At 55.4% G+C, this 26,031-nt stretch overlaps 2 protein-coding genes across 2 annotated transcripts; both read left to right on the top strand.

The window, feature by feature from the left end:
• The first annotated feature begins 9,030 nt into the window (after positions 1-9,030).
• Positions 9,031-14,020, top strand: AQP2 (aquaporin 2). The gene is made up of 4 exons (XM_032420858.1): positions 9,031-9,437; positions 12,509-12,673; positions 13,025-13,105; positions 13,807-14,020. Exons 1-4 carry the CDS (start codon positions 9,078-9,080, stop codon positions 14,014-14,016), a joined length of 816 nt encoding a protein of 271 aa, XP_032276749.1. The 5' UTR covers positions 9,031-9,077; the 3' UTR covers positions 14,017-14,020.
• Positions 14,021-21,642: 7,622 nt separating this feature from the next.
• AQP5 (aquaporin 5) lies at positions 21,643-25,359 on the top strand. The gene is made up of 4 exons (XM_032420614.1): positions 21,643-22,104; positions 23,163-23,327; positions 23,738-23,821; positions 24,637-25,359. The coding sequence occupies exons 1-4, from the start codon at positions 21,742-21,744 to the stop codon at positions 24,820-24,822; spliced, it is 798 nt and encodes a 265-aa protein (XP_032276505.1). The 5' UTR covers positions 21,643-21,741; the 3' UTR covers positions 24,823-25,359.
• Positions 25,360-26,031: the final 672 nt, after the last annotated feature.

Here is a 26,031-nt window from a genome sequence, read left to right as displayed (position 1 = left end):
TGGACATTCGTCAGCTAGAACCAGAGAGAATGGGCCAACATTGCAGCCAGAAGGTGGGTGGTTAAATAAGGAAAGGACTTCCCAGAGCCATGCGCCCTCAGCCCCTGGGGAAGTGAACACGCACCACGTGCAGGCACTTTGACGTTTGTTTACCTGGACGCTGGGAGAGCCTGTGCGGCTTTGGATCCCAGAGCCAGGCAGCCTAAGAGGTGGAAACAGGATTCACCCCCAGGCCGCTGGACACCCAGGCCTTGCTCCCTCAGTGGGGACAGCAGTCCCTCCCTCCCAAGGTCAATGCTCAGCTCTCAGCTGAGCATGCCTGGGGTGTGGTCAGCCTGAGGGACTTCCAGGGGGCCCTCAGAGGTGCTATAGGGAGTCCTCAGTCCTCCCTTCCCCCAGCAGAGGCCGGAGGGAGGAGGGTAGGATGGCAGCAGAGCATGAAAATTGGAGGCTAGTATTAAATTGCAGCAAAATGAGCAGAGGATTAGGTGCCCCACCTGGACCCACCCCCGGAGAATACCAAGGCCTGGGCTGGCTCTCGTGAGAAGCTGGCAGGCCCAGTACCAGGTGGAAATCTGGTTGGATGAACAGGGGTCACGAGGAGGTAGCCGAGGCCACAGGCAGGAAACACAGTTGTTTTGGCTGAGGTCTTCCTGTCCAGGGCCCCGCCCCCCCCAGGCCTGGGCATCCCACATTCACAGAGCTCCTCTTGGGTTCTGGGGGCAGAGCTGGGGGGGTCAGAACCAGGCTGGGATGCCGTCTCAGGACCCTGCCTTCAGGGACTGTGGGGGAGAAGGGGGATAAGAACGCACCAAACACCCAGGATTCTGGGGAGTGGGGTGGACAAGGCTCCCTTGATTAAGTCAAGGAAGGCTTCCTGAAGGAGGGTGAAGGGTGTGGGGCTGGGTTGGGCTTCAGGAAGATCTGAGTTTGAGTTATGACTTAGCTATTTCCTAGCTATTTTGACCTTGGGTAAACAGTTTATTTTACAAACATTCTTTTGAGCGTCTACTATATGCCAATCACGTGCTGAGCAGTGTGACTACAAAGATGAATCTGACAGTACCTGTCCTCAGAGCTTAGCAACTCAGCCAGAAGCATGTTCTGTGCTCTCAGGGAGGTGAGGCAGGGGGCTGTGGAGTGGGGGCAGAGGAGGTGGTAGCCAGCTTAATGTTCCCAAGCCTCCCTTACCCTAATCCTTAAAATGGGGTTGGTACCCACTTCACCACACAATTGAGATGACCGGGTGAGAGGAGTGTGAGCCCAGCACTTCACTCGATGGACGTGCAGGGCAGGCCTCAAGGAGAGGTGTGAGGCCGACAGAGGCTGAGGCCTGGGAAGGACACGAAGGGGTGAGACGCCAGGGAGGAGGAAGGTGGGCACGATGGCACGGTGGGGAGGAGAGGGACCCGGCACAGAGTCTGAACCGGGTTCTGCAAGTTACCTAGTCACTGGAGCCCACAGAGCCCTCACTGGAGGCCGGCACCCGGGAGCCAGGGTGGTTTAGCTGCCGCTGTTCTGAGTGAGGAATTAAACAGGTTTGGGTGACCTTTGCGAGCAAGGTGGTGGGGCGCTGCCCATAACCCTTCCAGCTCATTACCACCCCTTCCCTGGTAATGACCCCGGCGTGCCCTGGCATTTGCAGCCCCTCTCTATCCCTATAGGGCAGAGACACAGGCTCTCCTGGCCATCTGGTGAATACTTTCCCACTCTGCCCTTGAGCCCTGTGGGAGGAGCCCCCCAGGGTGGGTGGAAACCCAGGGAGACATGGGGCCACTGAGGCACCCTTGAGGGACACCTGGGTGGCTCAGTCAGCTAAGCATCTGCCTTCAGTTCAGGTCATGGTCCCAGGGTCCTGGGATTGAGCCCCACGTTGGGCTCCCTGCTCAGTGGGGAGTCTGCTTCTCCCTCTGTTCCTCCCTGCCCCGCTCTTACTCTCTCTCTCAAATAAGTAAAATCTTAAAAAAAAAAAAAAAGGGCACCCTTGGCTCTTTGGGGCCTCCAGCCTGGCCGCCTCCCCCAGATATCATAGGGGATGAAGCCGGGGACTAGGAGGAGTTCAGTCAAGGGAGGAAGAGTATGCCCTCCTGCAGCCCCCAGCCCCAGCTGGTCTCCCTGCTGCTAGCACCCACAATGGCTCCCAGCTGCCCCCTGTAAGGAGGCTCCATTAGCTTGCAGCCTGGGCTTCTCCATGCTGCAGAGCTAGCTGTATTGGTCCCCATTAGGCAGTTTGTCCAGCCTTCCCCCCTCACGCAGCAACTGCTGCTGCCCTAGCTTCCCCGGTGTTTGCTCGGCTTTTGTGGGACTCCCCGAAGTGACTGGGAACTCCCTACTTGGCGAGGCAGGGTTATTAAAAGGTCTCCCTGCCCCCAGCCCCTTACTCACACCTGATCCTTTTCAAATGAGGACAAACTTGTTCCTGACCCTTCCTTACCCCACCAGAGCACAAATACACACTCCCCCTTTCCACCCAGGCTCTGAGTTCTCTCCTAAATCAGGTCCCTAAAGAATGCCATGTGGCTGCAACATAGAGGGTGTGGGACAGGGTGCAGGGAGGGGGGACAGTGGGGCTTGGAGGGACAAGAGCTGATGGTTTTGCTCATTTATTCCCTTGATGAGCATTTATCAAGTACGTATAATATGCCAGGCCTTGTACTAGGCCCCGGGGGTGCAACGGGGAGCAAACCCATATAGGGTCCCTGCAGTCTGGGAGTTCACAGTCCAGGGGAGGAGTCAGACATGAGCAGATCATTACAAGCCTCTGAGTGATACGAAAGGGCAAGGCACACCATGGGGTTGTCCTAGAAGTGCGTGTTACTGGGGCTATAGGAAGTCTTCCCCAATGAGAAAGTGACTTTTGAGCCAGGATCAAAAGCAGTATTTTTCAAACTGTGAGTGGCAACCCATTAGTGGGTCATGAAATCAATTTAGTAGTTGTGACCTAAATTGCTTTTTCAGTGAAATAGAATAGGATTTTAAAGCCTCAGAATGAGGAAATATTGTTTGGGAAATAGAAGTTTCAGCTATCTATGGCCATATCCACATCTATATTATCCATCTACCTACTGAGATCACGTCTGTGGGTTAGGGTATCAAGTGTGTGTCTCCTGTCAGAAAGGCTGGCGAGCCACTGGCCCAGAGTTCAAGGAAGAGGTACCCACGAGAAAGTGCTGGTCACACGTGTCCCAGGCAGAGGGCACAACACTTATCAGGACCCAGAGATGATGGGCTTGGAAGGAGGATGTGCCAAGCTCAAGGTCCTGCCTTGTCTTGTGGGCAGTGGGGAGCTCTGCGAGGCTAGGTGAGATCCCTGGGCCCCACCCCCTGGGAAGGAGACAGAGGGCTGGAGTTGCAATTGTCCCCGCCTAGACCCTGGCCGTGGCCATTGGGACTGCCTGGCCTTTGAGGTGGGGTTTGGAGGACAAAGGCAACCAATCAATGGAGGCAAAGCCTGAACTTCTTTTTTTTTTTTTAATTAAATTCAAATAATTAACATATAATGTATTAGTAGTTTCAGAGGTAGAGGTCAGTGATTCATCAGTCTTATGTAATACCCAGCGCTCATTACATCACTTGCCCTCCTTAACATCCATCACCCAGTTACCTCATCCCCCATCCCCTCCCCTCCAGCAACCCTGTTTCCTATGATTAAGAGTCTCTTATGGTTTATCTCCCTCTCTGATTTCGTCTTGTTTTATTTTTTCCTCTCTTCTCCTATGATCCTCTGTTTTGTTTCTTAAATTCCACATATCAGCAAGATTATATGATAATTGTCTTTCTCTGATTGACTTATTTCGCTTAGCATAATGCCCTCTAGTTCCATCCACGTCATTGCAAATATCAAGATTGCGTTTTTTTTTTATGGCTAAGTAGTATTCCATTGTATATATGGGCCACATCTTCTTTATCCATTCATCTGTTGATGGACATCTGGGCTCTTTCTATAGTTTGGCTATTGTGGACATTGCTACTATAAACATTGGAGTGCAGGTGCCCCTTCGGATCACTACATTTGTATCTTTGGGGTAAATCTCTAATAGTGCAGTTGCTGAGTCATAGGGTAGCTCTATTTTCAACTTTTTGAGGAACCTCCACACTGTTTTCCAGAGTGGCTGCACCATCTTGCATTCCCACCAACAGTGTAAGAGGGTTCCCCTTTCTCCGCATCCTTGCCAACATCTGTCGTTTCCTGACTTGTTAATTTTAGCCATTCTGACTGGTGTGAGGTGGTATCTCATTGTGGTTTTGATTTGTATCTCCCTGATGCTGAGTGATGTGGAGCATTTTTTCATGTGTCTGTTGGCCATTTGGATGTCTTCTTTGGAGAAATGTCTGTTCATGTCTTCTGCCCATTTCTTGATTGGATTCTTTGTTCTTTGGGTGTTGAGTTTGATAAGTTCTTTATAGATTTTGGATACTAGCCCTTTATCTGATAAGACATTTGCAAATATCTTCTCCCATTCTGTCGGTTGTCTTTTGGTTTTGTCGAATGTTTCCTTTGCTGTGCAGAAGATTTTTATCTTTTCTTTTTCTTTAAGATTTTGTTTATTTATTTGACAGAGAGACACAGCGAGAGAGGGAACACAAGCAGGGGGAGCGGCAGAGGGAGAGGAAGAAGGCTTCCTGCCGAGCAGGGAGCCTGATGCAGGGCTTGATGCAGGGCTCGATCCCAGGACCCTGGGACCATGACCTGAGCCAAAGGCAGACGCCTAATGACTGAGCCACCCAGGCACCCCAGAAGTTTTTTATCTTGATGAAGTCCCAATAGTTCATTTTTTCCCTTGCTTCCCTTGCCTTTGGAGATGTGTCTAGCAAGAAGTTGCTGCGGTCGAGGTCATAGAGGTTGTTGCCTGTGTTCTCCTCTAGAATTTTGATGGATTCCTGTCTCACATTTAGGTCTTTCATCCATTTTGAGTCTACTTTTGTGTGTGGTGTAAGGAAATGGTCCAGTTTCATTCTTCTGCATGTGGCTGTCCAATTTCCCCAACACCACTTGTTGAAGAGACTTTTTTCCATTAGAAATTCTTTCCTACTTTGTTGAAGATTAGTTGGCCATAGAGTTGGGGGTCCGTTTCTGGGCTCTCTATTCTGTTCCATTGATCTATGTGTCTGTTTTTGTGCCAGTACCATGCTGTCTCGATGATTACAGCTTTGTAACAGAGCTTGAAGTCTGGAATTGTGATGCCACCAGTTTTGGTTTTCTTTTTCAACATTCCTTTAAGCCTGAATTTCTGTATCAGACAGACCTGTATCCATAGCTCATTTCCTCCACTTACCAGACTTGTGATCCCAGACAACTTTTACAACCTCTCTCTGCCTTAGTTTTCTCCTGTATAAAATGGGGCTAGTGAGACTCAACCCCAAAAGTCCTTGTAAGACTTAGTTTGAAACCCAGCTGTCCCCAGGTCTTCAGTCCTCTGGGTTCCCCCTTCACTTTCAAATAGAATAGGGTTGCCAGATTTAACAAATAAAAATACAGGACAACCAGTTAAATTTCAATTATAGATAACAGGTAACTTTTCAGTGTGAGTATGTCCTAAATATTGCTTGGAATATACTTATGCTAAAAATGTATTTGTTATTTTTCTGAAATTCAAACATACTCAGGCATTGTGTATTTTATCTGTAACCCTATGTAGAAATCCAATGGCTTACACCTTGTCCCCGAACTGTACGGACTTGACACCCTACGGTACTTCTCATGCCTCCTACGGGGCTGAGCCCCAGTCTCCCACCCTTCCCTCCACTGCTGCCCGGAGTTGCTCTCTTTGCTCTGTTCCACTTCACCTGACCATGGATTGGCCCTGTCCCTTTTCCCTCATTCCCTGAAGTCCCAGCCTCACAAGTTGTAGAGTGTGACCCACTTTTACTGACCTTGTGGGGAGAATGGAGGGCATTTGCAGCTCAGCTCAGAGCAGGAAACACACCTTATGTCAACTGTCAGACAGCACCAGTCCTGAATTCTGTCCCTGCACTCCCTCGTGGGGCAGCCTTGCTGGCCCGGCTCCCCACACACACCCTCTTCCTACCTCTGCTTTTCCAGGGTCTCAGCCCCTCCTTCGGGCCACCAGCAGATGACACACACACTCATATTTTCTCACGAAACAACAGCCAGCTGTCTTATAGGACCTAGGAAAGGAAGAGTCCCAGATGTAGATGAAACTGTGTTATGTCTGATTACCGAGACCAGGGCCAAATGATTGCCAGTCACGTGTGAAGCAAGAAAACACGTGTGGCAGAGCCTACGGAATGAGTGTCTGAAGCTTGGAAAGAAATTCTGGACATGATCGCGGACACTCTTGTAGGAAATGGTACGTCACTATACTCCTGATGGCACAGAGGGTGATGCCGTGTAGGAAAACCCTGAGTGCTCTGAATCAAAAAGAAATTTAAGAAATGTGGACTCCGAATGTGAAGACATTTGGGGACTATCTTAGCCAGTTTGCTTTACCAATCATTTCCTTTTCGATAATTGCAAAAGAGTGATTTTGACTTAAAAAAAAAAACCAACTGATATCTAAATCAATCCGAAAGATTTCTTTCATTAGATATAAACCAAAATTGGTAAGAAAGCATTTTTTGGGTCGTTTTCCTTCATGGCTTTTTAAAATTATTTTTAATTATGGCAAAATACACATAACATAAAACCATTCTAACCATTTATGACTACACAGTTAAGTGGTCTTAGCTACATACACATTTTTGTGCAACTGTTTCCACAATCTATTGCCAAGAAGGCATTTTTGCAATACTAATTAGTGATGCCTCATACGATTGATGGCACCTTGGACCTCGTGAGACATGGCGTCGTGGTCACCGTAGACAAAATGCAGTCCTCGCCTGGGGGAGCTCCACTGCCCACCAGGACCCACAGCTTGAACTCCACCCCCCACACCCTCCCACCCCGGACTCTGGCAGGTACACCTTCTTCCTCCCTGGCTCAAAAGGAATGCACAGCACACGTAGGGCCCAGTCATGGTTGTTGCTCTCCCCTCCTCCCAGTCCTGGGCCCAGACCCGAACGTGAGTAAGTCTTAATCTCTCTGGACTGCAGGTTCTTATCTGTAAAGTGAGATCCGTAGGCTAGATGACCTTTAAGATCCCATTGGGTTCTAAATTTATGACTGTGACTGAATGACCACACACACACACACACACACACACACACACATACACATTTGGGTTGGGAATTAATGGGCTTACAGAAAGAAACCGTGACACTTCTGGGTTTATGGGGAGGTAAGAGATTTTCACTTGACGAGGTGAGGGCAGGTCCTGCCCAGAATCAGGGGTCAGCAGGCCACTCCCTCTCTCCGTCTCTCAAAATCATAAACACCTTGACCAAAGAGGAGAGACCAGAAGGGGTGCATGGTCCGTCTAAGGGCCCACAAACGGCTCCACTCTGCAGTCTCCGATCCCTCCCAGACTTCTGTTCCTACGACTGTGACTTGTCTGGGGTCCTGCTGGACAGGAGGTAGAGCAGGGTCTGGAGCCAATCCTCCTAACTTCCCTCTGAGCCTGACCCTGTGTTTGGGTCCCCAGGAGAGGGAACAGGGCCAGAGGGATGAGGGAAGAGCAAGGGGAGTGGGACCTGGGGACTCCCAGACCTAAATGTCTCCTAGATCCCAGGCCAGGGCAGCACTGATGGTGGGAGGTGGCATTGCCCAGAGGCTGGGCTGAGTGGGCAGCAAGGCCAAAGAGTCGCTTCCGGATCATTGTGGCCTCCCTAAGCCTGCACAGCTCACTGCCTCACAGAAATGTCCTCCCCATGTGGCTTGGGTGGCTCTGAGCTCCAGGGGGTGCCTACAACCTGTCACAGCTTCTGGGACACTCTTTGTGAGTTTAGGGAGACCTTTTCTCCTCCTCCGAGTATTCAGAGTATAAATAAATAACGCTATTAATAATAGCTGATATTGGGGCGCCTGGGTGGCTCAGTCATTAAGCATCTGCCTCCGGCTCAGGTCATGATCCCAGGATCCTGGGATCGAGCCCCCACATCGGGCTCCCTGCTCCACGGGAAGCCTGCTTCTCCCTCTCCCACTCCCCCTGCTTGTGTTCCCTCTCTCGCTGTGTCTCTCTCTGTCAAATAAATAAATAAAATCTTAAAAAAAAAAATAATAGCTGATATTAATTGATGGTTGACTGTGGGCCAGGTGAGGCTCTGAGCACTTTACATTATTTCATTTAATCCAAACCCCAACCCCATGTAGGTTTATTACCCCCTGTTTACAGAGACGGACAAGAAAGGGTAAATCACAGAGATGGACCAGGGTGATGCTGGAATGGAAGCTGGAAGCTTCCTCAGGCAACTGCATGTTGATCCCATCACCCAGGACAGGGTCCCCCTGCCACTGATACCACCCCCTCCCTCCAGGCTATGGGAGCTGCCTTTTGGCTGGAGTTCCAGGGAGGACATGAAGCTTAAGAACTTCTGGGTAATTGACTACAAGAAAGTGAGCCCAGAAGAGACGAAATCTTTATGCCTTGGAAGGTTCACCTCACAAGCCAACCCGTTGTTTTCCATCCCCTTCAAGAAGGAATAACTGAAGGTCAACAACAGGAAGAACTTCCCAATCACTAGAAGGAGTAGCATGGACATCCTCCCTCATGGTCAGTCTTGGGTGAGGTGTTGTCCCTGCCTTGACCAATAGTTGGAGTCAGAGGGAGGGGGTTTGGCATCATCCCCTCAGAGAAGCCCCACTCACAGAACCAGTGGGGGTGGGGGAAGCCCTGGGGCCTCAGCCCTAGGGGAACCAGGGAACAAACACGGAAAATCAGGGGACGTCAGTCCTTATCTGGAGCTTATTAATGGGGAACATTAGTCAGCTGTGAAGGCCAAGATGGGGTGATAGGCATGCGGGTGGGCAGGGGTGGGGGTGGGGGCAGCCATAGGAGAGACAAGCTACGGACCCAGACTCCACCTCCGCCTCACGTGTCCCAATACGGGATGGAAGAACCCTATAAATGCCCCTAGCCCAGCCTCCCCAGAGACCCTGAGAGAGAGAGAGAGAGAGAGAGAGCGTGCCCCACAAGCTTCCTTCGGCTGTGACTGCCGGGCCAGCCCACAGAGGGCACAGCATGTGGGAACTCCGGTCCATAGCCTTCTCCAGGGCCGTGTTTGCCGAGTTCCTGGCCACACTCCTCTTCGTCTTCTTCGGCCTCGGTTCGGCCCTCAACTGGCCACAGGCCCTGCCCTCTGTGCTGCAGATTGCCATGGCCTTCGGCCTGGGTATTGGCACCCTGGTGCAGGCTCTGGGCCACGTCAGCGGGGCTCACATCAACCCTGCCGTGACCGTGGCCTGCCTGGTGGGCTGCCACGTCTCCTTTCTCCGAGCTGCCTTCTACGTGGCTGCCCAGCTGCTGGGGGCTGTGGCAGGGGCCGCTCTGCTCCATGAGATCACACCACCTGACATTCGAGGGGACCTGGCTGTGAATGCAGTGAGTAGCCAGAACTTTGTTCCTTCCCCAAGGGGCAGGTCCTGGGGAGTCCCTTGGAAAGGGTGAGATGGGGGGGACCAGATCTGGGTGAGGGTCTGGATGGGAAGAGAGAAAGATGGAGGGCAGGTAGGAGGGAGAGAGGGAGAGATGCTGGAGCCAGGAACACAGGTGCCATAAGGGAGTCGGGGTAGAAAGAGCAATAAGGTCTGAGCAGAGGCAGGATCCAGGCGGGTCTGCTGGCACCTTCTGCCCTGAGTCTCATGGGGGAAGAGCAGCATCAGGGTTGACCTGACGCCTGCTTTACAGTGAGGGCTGGGCTAGAACTCAGCAGAAGACAAAGTCCCAAAGCAGATGTGCTTTCTGAACTGGGAGCAACCTCAGAGTGCTAGTCCCAAGGGTCGTCTCGAGGGAAGAAGGATCCAGTATTTCTCCAGCATCCGTGTGTGAGCCTCACAGCAGGGGCTCCTCACAAGCCACACGTTGACACCTCACAACAGAGCTTCGAGGTAGGGATGGGTGTATCCATTGCGTAAGGTGCCAGAAGCCAGCCTTCAAACCCAGGCTTGACTGCAAAACTCATGATCTTTCCACCTGACCAATGTCCCCTCCCTGAGCCATCAACTAAGATTTGTTTAGCACACAAGGAAACTAAGGCTCAGAGAAGGGAAGGGATGGGCTGAGTTCTACAGTATGTCAATACCAGAGAAAGCACCAGAACTCAAGGGAAAGCTGAAGAGGCAAGGTCTCTCCAGACCCTGGAGAAGGTCCCCAGAGCCCGTGACTAACTGCTGATTACACGAGCAGTGGCTAATCGGACACCTTAGGCACTTTGGGAGCTGGGAGGACACCACAGTCCCTCCCCCTCCGCATTCCTGCCCTCCCTCTCTCCTGGGTCGTGCAGCACCCTGGTATCCGAGGTCATGGGTGGGGAGGCCGAGTCTGTGTCCCCTCAATACACGTCTCTCTCCACCCCCATCCCAAGCCAGGGCTGCAAGAGCCTCTTTCATGCCTCGATGACCTGCCTTTCCCTGGGCCACTGGATAAAAGCGCTGATGTCTCTGAAGAGTCCTACACGGTTTCTGTGGCCACTCCCTCCTTTGCACAGGTGGCCCTTCCTCATGCAAGGGGCAGAGGTATCCCAATTGAGGAACTTATTTCTTCTTCAAAATGGAAAATATGATGAGGCTGAGGCTCAGGGATGAAGAAAGGCTAGAGTGGCCATGGTGGGAGACAGATTGAGGAGTGTGACTATTTCCAGTGAGAATGAAATTAGTTCTGTTCCCAGTAAGGAGAGGTCCAGTTAGACTGCGGAGGAACTTCCTAAGAGCATGGCCAAGAAAGTAAATGTGTGGCTAGAGAATCTCCTCTGATAGCAGAGCAATGGGAATGCTAAGGGGCCATGGGGACACTCACTCCTGCTCCTCCATCATTTGACAGTTAACTGGGGCCCTGAGAGGAAAGGGTCTGGAGGGGGTCCCCCAAGTTACTGCTCAGCATTTACCATCTTGAGGAACTAGGGAGAACCCTGCCTTGCTGGAATGGTGCAGCAGTGGGGCTGAGTTGCCCTGAGGCTAGAAAGCTAGATGACCCCCAAGACTGTTCCAGGCATCCTCTGAGGTCCCTGGAAAGGCCAGCCTAGCCGCCAGGAAGTTACCACTGATGTGCACCTGCTCTTTGCCAGGCCAGATATCACCTATTTCTTGGTGCAATACTGTAAGATGAATTCTGTGAACCCTCTACCCTGATTGGTAAATTGAGGCCCCACATTCAATTGACTCAAATCATAGAACTAGCTGATGTCAGCACCTGGAAGTGGATGCAGAGCTATCTGACACCAAATCCGTGTCCACACCTCTCCCTTAGAAAAGCCATTTACCAGTGGGAATGGGGCTGGGGCTCTGCCCTGGTCATTTCCAGTCCTCACACAGTCCTCCGGAATCTGTTATGTTGTCCCCATTTTATGGAAGGACAAACTGAGGCTGAAGTAGTAAATAGGGCCCCATGGCAAGTTACAGGCCTCCAAAATATCTGCCTTCAAAGCTCTTTTCACTGCCCCCCACTAGAGGCTCTAACATTGGACGATGGGAGTGGGGTGCCTGAGGTTAGACCCTAGAGACCCAAGGGTGCCAGCCTGATGGCTAGGACCCAAGAATGGGGGTTCAGGGCCTGGAGAAGGAGTGTGGGAGCTGAGAGCTCTCCTAGTGCCAACCGGTGCAGTGCCCAGTGCTTGAGGGCAGGGTGTAGGGCACAGGATGACAAAACCCAGGGAGAAATCCAGTGCTGGGTGCGGCCCGGTTATGAAATCGCCTCTTTGCTCGGCCCCAAGTTCTCTCATTACCCAAGGCAGGGTCTGCCAGGACCATGAGCACCCCACCTGGTCCACAGGCCCCCTTGCCACAGTACAGGGCAGCAGCGCGCCCACCCCAACCTCCGCACGATGTGCAGGGAACAAATCCACGGGGCAAAACTCAGGCCTGAAGCACGGTGTGGAACAGGCAAGATCCAGGGGGACAGGCAAAGGTGAAAGGAAAGAGTTGTACACTGGGCTCATGGGGTGAGGGTTCGCACTAGGACTGTCCTAGACCCAAGTCCTAAGACCCTTCCCTGGGGGCCCTTTGCCCACATGGAGAAAGAGCACAGGCCTCTCATTACACCAGTAGTATCTTATGGCCTAGAGAGCGAAGAAGGCCTTTCTGTTACCTGCCCTAAAGCTTCCTGCTGCAGTCAAGAGCTCCTCCCTTCTTGTTCTGGAAACAAATTGTGGACCTCAGCATCCTTTTCCTCTCACATTAGGCACGTAATCACAGCCCCCAAATCTAACGGGCTGTAGAGTCAGTTTTCCTACCTCTGGCCTAGGGACCACCAGCAGTCCTGGGGTCCATCCCCCTACCTTTGGGCCACAGCCCAGGAAGAAGCCATCATGCATTTGAGCTAAGGTGCCTGGTGAGCCCCGGTGTTCCAGTCCCAGCCCAGAAGCCTCTCTGGAGCCTTGACCGCAGATGGGTGGGAAGATGGAGCCGGAGTGGGGAGCCCGCTCAGCGTGCGCCCACCCACCGTCTCTCTTTCCCCAGCTCAGCAACAACACAACAGCAGGCCAGGCGGTCACCGTGGAGCTCTTCCTGACCCTGCAGCTGGTGCTCTGCATCTTCGCTTCCACAGATGAGCGTCGTGGAGACAACCTGGGCACGCCTGCCCTCTCCATCGGTTTCTCCGTGGCCCTGGGGCACCTCCTTGGGGTAGGTCAGGGCCACTGCTTCTAGTCCCCCCACGGACAGACCTACAGACCTTCCCCAAAGAAGCAGACACACAGACCCCCAAAAGTGACAGACACAAAGACCCCGAGGGGACAGATACACAGAACTCCCCAGAGGCACCGTCATATGGCTACCCCAGAAGGTCTGACTCCCAGATACCCCCCAGATCTCACTCCAGCCTCCAATGAATACAGAACCCTGTACCTATGCGGACTAACGCCCATCACAGGGGTTCCCTTGAGGTTGAGGGCAAGGGCTAGAGAGGGGCACAAGGACTCCCTGCGCTGTCCTCATCAGCTGCCTTCCCTCCCTGACCCCTGCCTCCCCTTGTAGATCCACTACACTCGCTGCTCCATGAATCCCGCCCGCTCCCTGGCTCCTGCTGTCGTCACCGGCAAGTTTGACGACCACTGGGTAATGGCTGCAACCTCCCCCGCCTTCCCCTCCCTCGGAAACCCATCTCCGCTAGGGCTGGAATAGAGGGGGTGGGAGCGCAGCGAACCCTCCGCGCTCCTCCTGGGGAGCCTGGGCTTCCTCCCTCGGGTCTGATGCAGAACACTTCGTTCTTCCTTTCCACATCCCTCAGTGAGGATAATAGCAGTTGTTGCCTCGTTGGCTTTCCGGAAGAGTTAAGTGACGTTCCTTAAGTGAGGTGTAAAACAGCTCGCACAGTGGCTGGAACCCCGTAAATGGTAATATTTGTACTAGCTAACGCAGACATTTGTATTACTCAGCACTCATCTAGCCTGAGCAGGGGCCAGGCCTTATTCTAAGTGCTTTGTTGGTTTTCACGACCACCCTAGGACGTAGGCATTATCACAATGAAAGGAAACTGAGGCCCAGACAGGGTGGGCAAATTGCCTCTGGTCACCCGGGCAGTCCGCTTGGAATTCGCACCCTTAACCCCCAACTAGCCCGCCTGCCCCAACAGCCGCTGCCATCATTACTAAGTCCGCCAATCCGCCCCCCCCCCCCACTAGTCCATGAATCGCGTGGGAGACCCCCTTTCCGACACCAAGTGGGGGGAGCGCGTCTGGAGGCTGCGGGGCGCGGGGAGTCGGGGCTCGCCCCCCCGACCCCATCCGCGCCCCGACCGGCCTCTCCGCCCGCCCCAGGTCTTCTGGATCGGACCCCTGGTGGGCGCCGTCCTGGGCTCCCTCCTCTACAACTACGTCCTGTTCCCGCCCGCCAAGAGCCTGGCGGAGCGCCTGGCGGTGCTCAAGGGGCAGGAGCCCGACGCCGACTGGGAGGAGCGCGAGGTGCGGCGGCGGCAGTCGGTGGAGCTGCACTCGCCGCAGAGCCAGCCGCGGGGCAGCAAGGCCTGAGCGCGCCGCCCGCCCGGCCCCGAGGCCCCGGCCCCCGGCTCCGGGGGGACGAGCTCCGAGGGACTGCCCGCCCGCCGCCCAGCCCGCCCCTCCTGTCCCCAGGTCCGAAGGCGGTGGCGGTGAGCCCGGCAGACCCCCTGTCCCCCAGGCTGCAGGCAGTGAGCAGTCCGGACGCTCTGGCCCCTTGCGGGGAGCTGGACGCTTGGGGAGGGAAGCCAGCAGGCAGAGGAAGGCTCTGGAGAGGCCGCACCGGGTACGGCGGGGGAGGGGGGTCTGGGACCGGTGCGGCAGGTTTTGCAGTGTGCAAGTGTGCGTTCCTCCCCAGTGTCTCTCTGTCCCCAAGTGCACGGAGGTGCATGCTCCTGAGTGTGAGTGGCTGGGCCTGTGGTGGTGGGAGTGCGCTGGCTGGCAACCTCTCCCTCCCCTCTTGACCCCTTCCTCCCCCCAGGGCAATAAATCTCCTCCCTCTGCAGCGCCATCCTCCCCAGGAGCTCTAAGACAGTGCTCCTCAGGAGAAGGGAAGGGGAGGGTCTGGAGGCCCCTGAGAGGGCTGAAGGGAGGGCCCTGATGGGCAACCCCTACCCTGCCTCTCCTGGAAAATTCCCCCAAGCTGCAGCGCTGGGCCCCAAGGTTTGCCAACTTCCATTGCTAGAGACAGAGACTATCAGCCAGAGAATGGCTTCCCCAAAAGTGGCCTCTGGGAAAAGGGAGGGTTGGGTGGCCAAGGACCTCCTTTCTGCCCTGAGGGAAGACCTCTTCAAGGAAGGAAGCCGGCATACGAGTGTGCATGCCCGTATGTGTGTGTACGTGCCTACATGTGTGCAGGAGACCCCCATCTCCACGGTGCTCCAGACCCAGAGATTAGCCTGTGGCAGAGAAAACAAAAGCCCTCTGTGGGCCCGGCCTTTGTCTTGGGAGAGGGGGAGATTTGCAATTGGACACTTGGTGGAAGGAGACACTCCGTTTCGCAAGTGAGGCCTCTCTCCCGGCACGCACCTGTGGCTGGCTGGCCAGGGCGGTCAGGCGTGCGGCCACAGGCCCCGCTCCCCAGGAATCTCTCTTCCTCTCCCTCCCTTCAGGTTTCCAGCCTAGTTCAGTTACTGGGGGCCAGAGCAGCCTAGCACTCGCAGGACCACGGAAGGGAAATGACTTGTCCAGGCAGAGGCAGGTCTGCGTCTAGAGCCTGGCCTTCTACATTTCCAGGCCAGTGCAATGGTTCTCAAATGAGATTAAGTGGGATTAAGTGAGATGATGCATGTAAAGATGCTGTGTGAACTGTAATTCCTCATACCATTAGCACGCATTATTGGGATTATTTCATTATTTCCGCCTCCTGCGGGTAGAGCACAGAAGGGGCCTGATCCTCAGCCTCTTTTACCTTCTTTAGTTGGTGGCCAGTGCCAAGGATGGCCCTGAGAGTCAGGGCAGAAGGAGATGGGTTTGGGGGTGACCCCATCCTGGTCCAGCCTCTTCACCTCTCCCGGCCCTGAGTGCACCCTAGCTGTTCTAGCACTTTCCTCCTCCCATCACCCAGACACCCTCCATTCTCTCCGTCCCTCTCCAGTCTGCTGCATAGCTAACCTCAGAATCACATCTTGAGCCCCTTTCTCCATGCACTGGGGCCTCCCTGCTTCCAGGCTTCTGTCGCTGTCTGTCTCACAAGGCACCGAGCACCCAGTGTACCGGACTCTCCAGCCCCTTCCTGCCTTCCACTCCCTTCAAAGATGGACGGTGTATGAGGAACATCTCTGGGAGTGTGCCTACCTTCTCATCTATGCTTTTTTCTGTCTTCCTTGACCAAAGTTCCCTCTGGGGTCAGAAAAAGGCTGCCTTGGCCCATAGGTGCTATGGAAAAAAGGGTCCCGAACCCCCCGACAGCTGGTGACAGCCACCTGGCCTCACTACCAGAGGAGAGGTTGTATCAGAGACCGAAGTGACCTCTGGGGCTGTACTTTGTACTGCTCTCGAAGTTCAAAGGCAGCAAGGCATTGAGCTGTGAGCCAAACCTCCATGTGTCTCAGGCACCTCATCCCCACCCCACCTCATCCCCACAGATCCCCCTAGAAGGTGCCAAGAATTTCTCTTTATGTCTATCCCGCTTCCTGGATTGCACCTCACCTAAAACCAAATGTGACATCACCACAACTTCCTGCCCTGATTGCCCAGATTGGGGTCACTAAGGTCAGAGGTCAAAGCCGATTCAAAATGATGAGGATGGAGGGGACCTGACACCTAGCCAGTATCTCTTGTGTCCCAACCTCAGGCTAAAACCTCAGGCAGATTAGGGAAGGAGGGCAGCTTCCAGGTCCGCAGGGTTTTAGCATTTCCAACGCACTCCCTATCATCCCCCCTGATTATCTCCCGACCCGGTGAGACAGGCAGAGCAAATACTGTTCTTCCCATTTTATAGATTAAGGAACTGCATTTCAGAGCATGATCTAACATCACACAGCTGTATGTAGTGGACTCAAGACTTGAACTCAGGCCTTCTTGTTCAAAAATCCCATGATCTGGGGGTATAGCTCAGGGATAGAGCATTTGACTGCAAAATCCCATGATCTGTCCATTCGGAGCTCAGGAGAGACCAGGTCTGGTCTGGGGCAAGTCCTAGTTGCCCCCTTGGGCGCCCCTGGCAGAAACCAGAGCAGACAACTGAGGCTGTCCAGCCCAGCCCTCTGTCTAGTGGTGGACACAGGCCCTCGGGGAGGGCCGCAGCAGGGTAGAGAAAAAAGGACAAAGAACACCAGGCTGGTTTCTGCCCTTGAAAAGCTCCTAGTCTGGAGGAGGATGGAGGTCAGACACCCAAAACCAGACAGGCGCCAGGCAGCATGGAGGCAGGTGGACAGGCTTCCAGGCCCTCAAGCTGGGGACAGAGAAGGCTTTGAGCTGTCCCAGCAGCATCCATTCCCACATCCCCACTTTGTGCCTGCAAATATTGCTTTCATGTGGTGATTCTGTGTATACGCAGTGCCTCCCAGGCAAGACTGTAAGCCCTTTGGGGGCAGGGCTCCTTCTAGTTCTTGGATGGCATTCTCCTACCTATTTTCCTTTATCTGTCTGGTCTAGCACAGTGCACTGCATATATTAAGCACTCAATAAATGTTCATTTGCCAGTTAGTGCTATTTCTTCCACAACTTAGTGATGGTCAATATCCTCCAAAGTGCCAGAAGACAAACCGGGGTCTCTCACATGTCTTGAGCCCCCCAGAGCTGCTGCTGGGTATGGTGCAGAAGGAATTTCGATGCTGAATAAGCAGCCCAACGAAGGGAGCCTGTGATGGCAAATTTCCACAGCCAACCTGGCCAAAATGGGCATCCCAGGCTTTGTGACTCAGGTGGCACCATGGAGGGGGCACCAAGACATGGGCAGGCTGTGTGGCCTCCAGAGAAAGTAAAGAACAGAACAGCCCCTTTTGGTCTCCTCATGCTGGCCTTAGCACCGTGTTGGAAAGTCAGGACAGGACAACCCCTAATACTCAACATGTCCCCAACTAACAGACCCAGACCTGCTCCTGCCACCGTCCTCCCCATCTCAAATGGTACAACTTCAGTCTTTCAGATGCACGGGCCAAACAGCTCCAGTCCCCCTTGACTCCTCGTTCTCACCCACCACGAGCATTCCCATCAGGCCTTCCGGTCAGGGTTCCATGCACAAGGGATCCAGAATCTGATCATTCTCACCATCAGGACCTCCACTGGGGTCCAGGCCACTATCACCTCTCCCTGGGTAGGCATCTACCCATCTCCCTGCTTTAATCCCTGTCCCTCTGGTCTCTTCTCAACACAGGAGCAGAGGGGTGGGGTTAAAAACTGTCAGACCATAGCAGTCCTTGGCTCCGCAACTTCTTCCTTCTCGCCAGTGAGGCCTGTGGGCCTTTTGCTGGTGCACAGTCTGCCCCCTCCACCACCTCTGCTCTCATCTCCTTCTGCTCTTCCTTTTTCCCTCTGTTCCGGCAACATTGGCTGCTCCCTCTGCCCAGAATGTTCTTCCCCCAGATACAGGCATGGACCTCTCCCTGTCTTCCTTCAAGTCTGCTCAGATGTCACCTTCTCAGTAAAACCTACACTGATACCCCATTTAAAATTTCAAAGAACCTCCACTCCCACCCCAGCATGCCCAGCCCCCCTTAACATATTCTATTTTTCCATTAGCACTTACCAGATTCTAACACACTGTATAATTTACATATACCCATTGTTTATTGTCTGTCTCCTTTCACTAGAATATTAGCTCCTCAAGGCAGAGAAATAGTCTGCTAGTTCACGGCTATATCCCCAGTGCTTCGAACAGTGCCTGCCACATAAGAACTGTCCGATAAGTCTTTGTAGGAAGGAATGAATAACTCTCTTCCCCCACACTGGGGAATGCGTGGAGCCCCAGAGGAATATTCTGCTGCCAATTACCCTACCATTTCTGCCTCCAGCCCTCAATGGCTCCCAGGGAATACAGGGGTCCCTATATCAGGAGAGGAGGGAAAGGGCTCTCCCTAAGGGGTTCTAACTCTCCCTGCCACAGATGGGGAGATCTATCTCCCAGTCCAGAGACATCCCAAGGAAGCATTCCTCTGGGGCTGCCAGCGCAGAGCCCAAGTGCTCAGGGCAAAGACAATTCCAGAACATAGTAGCTGCAGTAATTTCTTGTGACAGCCTTGGAACAGAGTGACCCAGATGGTTGGAGAGAGATGGAAGGACCCTAAGCACAGGCCTAGGAAACGTAACCAACTGCTCCCTCTGAGTCTATGGAGTCATCAGGGTCACTATTCCAGTCTGGGACAGGCCTGCGCTGAGCCCTGAGCCGCGAGCCCAGATGAAAATCCAGTACACACCGGCCATGCTCTTCCAGGGGCAGGGCTCCAGGACCCATGGCAGAAAGGACAAACAGACCTGGGTCAAGAGGACAGAAATGGGGGAGGCCTGGGTGGCTCAGATGGTTGAGCGTCTGCCTTCGGCTCAGGTCATGATCTCAGGGTCCTGGGATCGAGCCCCGCATCGGGCTCCCTGCTCAGCAGGAAGTCTGCTTCTCCTTCTCCCTCTGTTCCTCCCCCACCCAGCTCCTGCTCCCCCCCCCCCCCCAAGCTTGCACGTGTGCGCCTGCGTGCTCACTCTCTCCCTTTCTCTGTCTCAAATAAATAAATAAAATCTTAAAAAAAAAAAAAAAAAGAGGAAAGAAGTGGGAAAGGAGCTGCTCCAGCAGGAAACACGGAACTGAGGCGGAACAATAGTGGGGTTTCTTTGGTCCCTGTTTTCTTTGGCATCTTAGCTGCCACGGAGCCCAGAGCCGGATCCTCCAGGTCCTTGGCTTTCCTCCGGGCCCCTCCCCTTAGCCCCTGCTGGAGAGACTACCAGAGGAGCACCTGTTCTCTCCTTCTGCGGCACCCTCTGTGTAACGGCACACAGAGCCCTCGGGGGCTGTAAAATTATAGTCACACACACAACATGAGGAAACTTTACTGAGCCTTACTCTGTAGCAGGCACTGTGCTGAGTGCTTCCCAAGGACACGTGGTGGTAGCAGGCGGTGGGGTCTTTTGTGGAACTCCTCTCCCCGGATCCCTCTTCCAAGCCCTGGAGGGCTCTCCAGCCTCATTCCCTACATGCCTAACGTGGGGCTGGGAAGAAGGAGGGCTCGGAAGGCCAGTGGAGAGCAGCTGGGAGTTCAGAGGGAAGGGATAAGGACAGGGGGAGGGGGAGGGGAGCTGGAAGAGAGTGTCACCTAGTCCAGGGGTGGGAGCAGTAGAAAAGAACACATGTAAGAGAGACGGGCCTGGAAACTGAGGTAGAGACAGAAAAGAAACGAAGAAAGTCACAGAAATTAAGAGGCGGAAGAAGTAAAACAGGAGACAGAAACAGAGGCAAGGAGAGACTGAGAGCCTAAGGCTAAGACTGTAAACAGAAAGCAAGGGGGGAAAGAAGGGAAATTGGAAAGAGAAAAAGAGGGAGAGCCTAAGAGACAGACTGAGACTGCAAGGAGATAGAGGGACGGGGATTTCGAGGGAGACTGAGACAGAGATGAGAGAGAAAGAGACTGCTAGAAGGAGGACAGACCAGGAGACTGAAGAGAGAGACAAGAAGTCTGAAAAAGGAAGAGTTTGGAGGGAGAGGCTGAAGGAGAAAGAGCAGAGGCAGGAATTGCAAGACGGAGAGAAATCAAGACTGAGTGAGGGGCAGAGGGGTGGAGGGGCATGGCTGGCTCAGGTAGAGCCTGAGACTCTTGATCTCAGGGTTGTGGGTTGGAGCCCCATGTTGGGTGTAGAGATTACTTAAAGATAAAATCTTAGGGGCGCCTGGGTGGCTCAGTCGATAAACGTCTGCCTTCGGCTCAGGTCATGATCCCGGGGTCCTGGGATGGAGCCCAGCATCCGGCTCCCTGCTCAGCAGGAAGCCTGCTTCTCCCTCTCCCACTCCCCCTGCTTGTGTTCCCTCTCTCGCTGTCTCTCTCTGTCAGATAAATAAAATCTTTAAAAAAAAAAAAGAAAAAGATAAAATCTTAAAAAAAAAAAAGACTGAGGATTTGAAGGAGGGGAAGACTAAGGAGACAGAGGAGGAGGAGGTGAGCGGTGGGAGGAAGAAAAGAAAAACCTGAGATATGCAGAGTAGGGGGCCTCCGGCAGGGGCAGAAAAGCGGGAGAGGCCAAGACCTGGCATGGGAGGTCAGCACTGCACCTGTACCCTCCTAGCACCAAACTCCGACCCCCAATCCCAGGGGCTCTTCCCTGACCCAAAGCAAAACCGCCCTCGGTCATGCCCCTTCGCGTCCCATGAACGAAGTGAATTCCCGGCCCCCATCCTCCTGGGGACTCGCTGGGATCCCCAGCAGTTCTGTGCTCCTGGAGGGGCTCGCTCGGCTGCCCGGGAGAGGGCGCCTCCTGGGGCTACTGGGCTTCGAGGATTGCCAAGCGCGGGCCGGGCTGGCACTGCGCCTGCTTTTCCCAAAATGCTCCCGCTCCAACCCGGGAAGCCAGCCTGGCCCGGCCAGGGAGAGGCCCACGACGGCCGGCTGGACCGCCCCGCGCGGCCCAGCCCGGCCACCCGCCCCCGCCACCGCCGGGCAGGGAGCTGAGTGACGCTGTCCTCGGAGAATCGCCTCATTCCAGCCCTGCCGGGGGGTGAGGCCACATCAGGATGCCCGCGTCGCAGGAGGAAAAGGAGGAGCTGGACCCAGAGCCCGAGGAGAAGAAAAGGGGAAGACAAGGGACGGAGATCGAGGGCCAGCGGAGGTAGGCGCCCGGAGCACTGTAGGACCCGCGAGGCCGAACCCGGCGAAGTCTCCCAGGGAGCCCGGGACCAGCAGCGCGGAGGAGAGCGCGGGAGCCGTCGGGGGCGCACCATGCGCGGGTCCCCCGCCGCCCGGCCGGCCTACACGGCCGCCGCCTGGGTCACGTGGCCCGGGCGCGTCCGCTGCCGCCCCGGCGGGGGGGGCGGGCGCCGGGCCGGGGGCGCGCGGGGCCCGGGGCTGCTGCGAGCAGGCGCTGGCCGCCAGGTTCCCTCCCTGCGCGCTGCGCTGGGCCCCGGGCGCCGGAGCCGCCCACTGCCCCCCCGCGCTCACCCCCCCGCGGGGCGCCCGCCCTCTATATAGCGCACCCCTGCACGGCTCGCGCCAGGTCGCTAGCCACCCAGTGGGCGCCCCAGAGCGCGCCGCGCCCGGGAGCCAGCCCCCCGCCCCCTGCACCGCCGCCCCGACGGGCGTCCTGCGCCGCGGCCGCCGCCGCCAGGCCCCCGCGGCCACCATGAAGAAGAAGGTGTTCTCCGTGGCCTTCCTCAAGGCCGTGTTTGCTGAGTTCCTGGCCACCCTCATCTTCGTCTTCTTTGGCCTCGGCTCGGCCCTCAAGTGGCCGTCGGCGCTGCCCAGCATCCTGCAGATCTCGCTGGCCTTTGGCCTGGCCATAGGCACCCTGGCCCAGGCCCTAGGGCCCGTGAGCGGCGGCCACATCAACCCTGCCATCACGCTGGCCCTCCTGGTGGGCAACCAGATCTCCCTGCTCCGGGCTGTCTTCTACGTGGTGGCCCAGCTGGTGGGCGCCATTGCTGGGGCGGGCATCCTCTATGGGCTGGCACCGCCCAATGCCCGAGGCAATCTGGCCGTCAACGCGGTGAGTGCACAAGGGGCTGGGGTGGGATAGGGACCTTGAAGTGGGCTCCTGACCAGATCCCCGGGCCCCATGTCAAAGACGGGTGCCACAGAATGGGCCAGTGTGGTCAGGAAGGTCAGAAAGATGAATCTCCAGGCTGGGGTGTGCCCCTGCTAGCGTCCCTGGTTCATACCCACCTCCGCTGCCCACTCCCCTCCTGCTGCGCTTCCTGGCCTCTCTCCTGGTGCCTACTGTCCCTCCTTTCTTGCCTGAAACTTCTGGCTTTCTCCTGTCTCAGCCTTGAGTTTTGCCTTCCTCTTGGGACCTTCCCTGCTCCTGTCTGCTCCTCATTGGAGTAGTTTCATGGAACCACCAAAGATGGGCTGTAATCCTGGCTTTGGGTGCCCCTTGCTCCTCTGGGTCTCATTTTTCTCAGCCATTCCGTAGGGGTGGTCATAACCTACCACAGCAGGTGTCAAGGGGGTTACATTTAGAAACCACGCATGTGAACCTCCTAATGTGGTGCCCGTGTGTAGGGTCTGTTGAATATGGGTTCCTGTTCCTGGTTCCCTGCTCTCACCCCCTCCCACAGTCCCAGATTCAGTCCCCATGTCCCATGCAAACTGGGTTCATTAATCAAACACAGAGGAGGATTTTGTCGGCCATTGTCAAGCCGTGAGTCAGCCCCACCGGAGAGACGGGTTTGGGGTTGGCGCTGGCAGCGGGCCAGACACAGGCGGGAGGCAGTCTGGGCTGCAGTAGGCAGACTGGGCAGCTGCCCACAGGCGGGAGGGTAAATGCCAGCTTGTGGGGGTGGGAACTGGGCAGAACCGTTGACAGGACCTTGTCCAGGAAAAGCTCCTCTTGCCCTCAGCTCCTTGGCCACAGGCCTATGCTCCAAGCTTTGCGCACACTGTCAGGTCTTTTCAGTCTTTTCAGCAAATGACCTTCCTGATGTGCGCAAGGCTTGGCCTCCAGGTACAATGACTCTAAGTGTCCTCGGAGGCCAAAAGCCCGTCCCCCAAGCCCCCGGCCATAGAGCTGGAAGGCAGGGGTTCTAACCCACCCTCCCCTTGCAGCTCAACAACAACACAACCCAGGGCCAGGCTATGGTAGTGGAGCTGATTCTGACCTTCCAGCTGGCACTCTGCATCTTCTCCTCCACCGACACCCGCCGCACCAGTCCTGTGGGCTCTCCGGCCCTGTCCATTGGCCTTTCCGTCACACTGGGCCACCTCGTGGGGGTGAGCAACAAGGCCACTTGGCTGGAGTTGTGGGAAGCCCCTCGGGGCAAATAACGGGGCCCTAGAGCAGCACCCTTCTGAGCCAGGAACCCCAGCAGTTAAGGCCTGGAGTGGGGTTGCTGTACCCTGTCCCGGGCTGGATCCCCCGAAATCTTCTCTAGCCTGAGGGAATATGGCAGTAAGTGGGAGTTGGGGTGAAGGCAGGAAATCAAGCCCAAGCACAGGACTTGAGAAGAAAGAAGGGTGCATGGGGACCCGTGGAGGGAGAAGTCACCAGCCTAGGAATTGGGAGACTTGATTCAGAGACCTGGCTGAGCCCCTGAACTTCTGGGTGACTGTGGGAAAGACCGGGCCTTTAGGAGTTGGACAAGCATGTTGCCCCCCTTCGCCACCTCCCTCCCTCTGTCCAGATCTACTTCACCAGTTGCTCCATGAACCCAGCCCGCTCTTTCGGCCCCGCAGTGGTTATGAATCGCTTCAGCGCTGCTCACTGGGTGAGTCTCGGCCCTACCCTGGCTCCCTGGCAATGAGGGCCTGGAAACCTGGCCAAGAGCCCCGGGACTGTCCGGATGCTGTGGGCCCAGAGCTTGGGGGTGGCCCTGGGAGGTGTGGCTGGAGAGAGAAAGGGATATAGAAGGGGATGGGACACAACCAGAACAAGGACAAGGGTAGTTAAATGGCAGAGGACCCTGGTTTGGGGCTCGGGTGGGGTGGGGAGGTATACCTCTAAAGAAGGGAAGGAGATCTGTTCCTCTGTGTAAATCTCTGAGGACTTTGTGTCTGTCCTTCTGGGGTGGGACGGGGGTGGGGGGGAGGGCAACGTGTCTGTGTGTCTGTCCTCTCTGATGTTTTATTTATCTGTTCCAGTTGAGGGGGTTGAGAGTCTTCCTTCCTGTGGGCCTGTCCCTCTGGACAGTCTATCTGTCGCCTCCTCATGTTCTCTCTCTCCAAGGGTCTGTTTCATTCCCTGTGTGGGAAGGAGGGGAGTTCTGTTGTCTCTCCGGGAATCTACATGTCTTTTTCCTCCGAAGGGTCATTTGTCTCTCTTTAGGGTGAGGCTGGGGGGCCCTGTCCTTCTGGGGATCTGTCTCCTTTGAAGATCTGAGTGTCTGTAGGCCAAGTCCCTGTCACTGAGGAATAGGGTGTCAGTATATCTGTTCCTTGGGCAGGAGGAAATCTCTCCCTCTGGAGGTCTGGAAGTCTGTAGGTCCACCCCCTCTGATGGTCCATGGGTCTGTCCTCTGGAGGGGAAGCTGTTGGTCTCCGAGGCCTGAGACTCAGCCCCCTGACACTGCCATGTCCCCGCCAGGTGTTCTGGGTAGGGCCCATCGTGGGGGCCATCCTGGCTGCCATCCTCTACTTCTACCTACTCTTCCCCAACTCCCTGAGCCTGAGTGAGCGTGTGGCCATCATCAAGGGCACATATGAGCCTGAGGAGGACTGGGAAGAGCAACGAGAGGAGCGAAAGAAGACCATGGAGCTGACTGTCCGCTGACCAGTGCCAGGCAGGGGCCAGCCCCCCAGCCCCTGAATCATAGGGGCAAAAATATATATATATGACAGCAAAGCTTCCTTCCCCTACAGCTGGGTCCTCTGGGCTAGGGAGGAGGTGCTGGCTCTCCCAGCTTCACAGTTAGGGATGGGAGCAGTAACCCATGATGGGACTCTTGGGTTGGGGCCAGGGGCTGGTGTCTGATGGGGAGGGGGTCTCTCTGGGACAGGGCAGACTGCTGCCGTGAGGTCAGACCTCAGAGACTGTGAAAGTAGCACCAAGCTTACAGGCTGCGCTGGGGCCAAGCTAGGAAGGGGTGGCCAGCAGTCTGTATGCCCCTATCTTCCCCCACCGCCCCCCCGTTAGGAGCCAGAGGGGTCCCGGTCCCTAGGACTGCAGAGGCTGCCCCTCCCCAGATTGCCTAAGGAGGGAGACAAACTGGTTCATTAAATGCTGCCTTATTTATTTCTGCTCGAGGATGCATGGGGTAGGGCTGCTGGTGTTTGGAGCAGGGGCTTACCAATAAACCACTGGCATTCATGCTCTGCCTCGTCTCTCCCTAGACCCTCTCCTTGGGACACTCTGACTGATCGTCTCTGTCCCTCTGGACAGTCAGTCTCCTCTTTGTCATCCCTTATGCTCTCCATGGTCTGCACAGTTCTCTGTGGAAGGACAGGGAAGCTGAGGCGAGGGAAGGCTTAGAGCGGCAGAGAGGTGAGGTCGGGAAGAGAGAGAGGGAGAGGAGACCAAGACATAGAAACAGAGCTAGAGGTCAGGAGGGGGCCGTGGGAGCAGAGGAGTGGTCCTCACCCAGTCGCTCACCTGCTCGCCCCTCCCACCTCAGCTATGTCAAGTCTCTGCCACTTGAGGAGGGCCTGGCCCCAGTGCCAGGGTGTGCCAGGCAGGGTGGAGGAGAATTGAACCAGCTGACAGCCCCTTGAGATGCCAAGGGGCTCTGTCATCAGGAAGGAGACACAGCCGTGGACTCCCCTCTCTGCACCTCACTGTTCCAAAAAGGTGCCATGTTGGGAGCCTGCGGTCGGAGGGAGAAGCTCCCTGCCTCACCCCCCAGCATACCCAGGTGGCACAGCCAGCCCTGCCTTTCTCTGGGTCTCCTCACTCCTGCCTCGGCCAGCCTCTCTTCTCACTGTCTTCCCCTCTGGGCCTGTGGCTCTGCTCTGCCCTTGTCCCCTTGTCCCTGACACTCCTTAG

Source organism: Phoca vitulina, unplaced genomic scaffold (genome assembly GCF_004348235.1).
Source record: "Phoca vitulina isolate PV1807 unplaced genomic scaffold, GSC_HSeal_1.0 scaffold23, whole genome shotgun sequence".
Taxonomy (NCBI): domain Eukaryota; kingdom Metazoa; phylum Chordata; class Mammalia; order Carnivora; family Phocidae; genus Phoca; species Phoca vitulina.
Note: the sequence above shows the minus strand (reverse complement) of the source record. Positions and strands in the feature narration are given on the sequence as shown.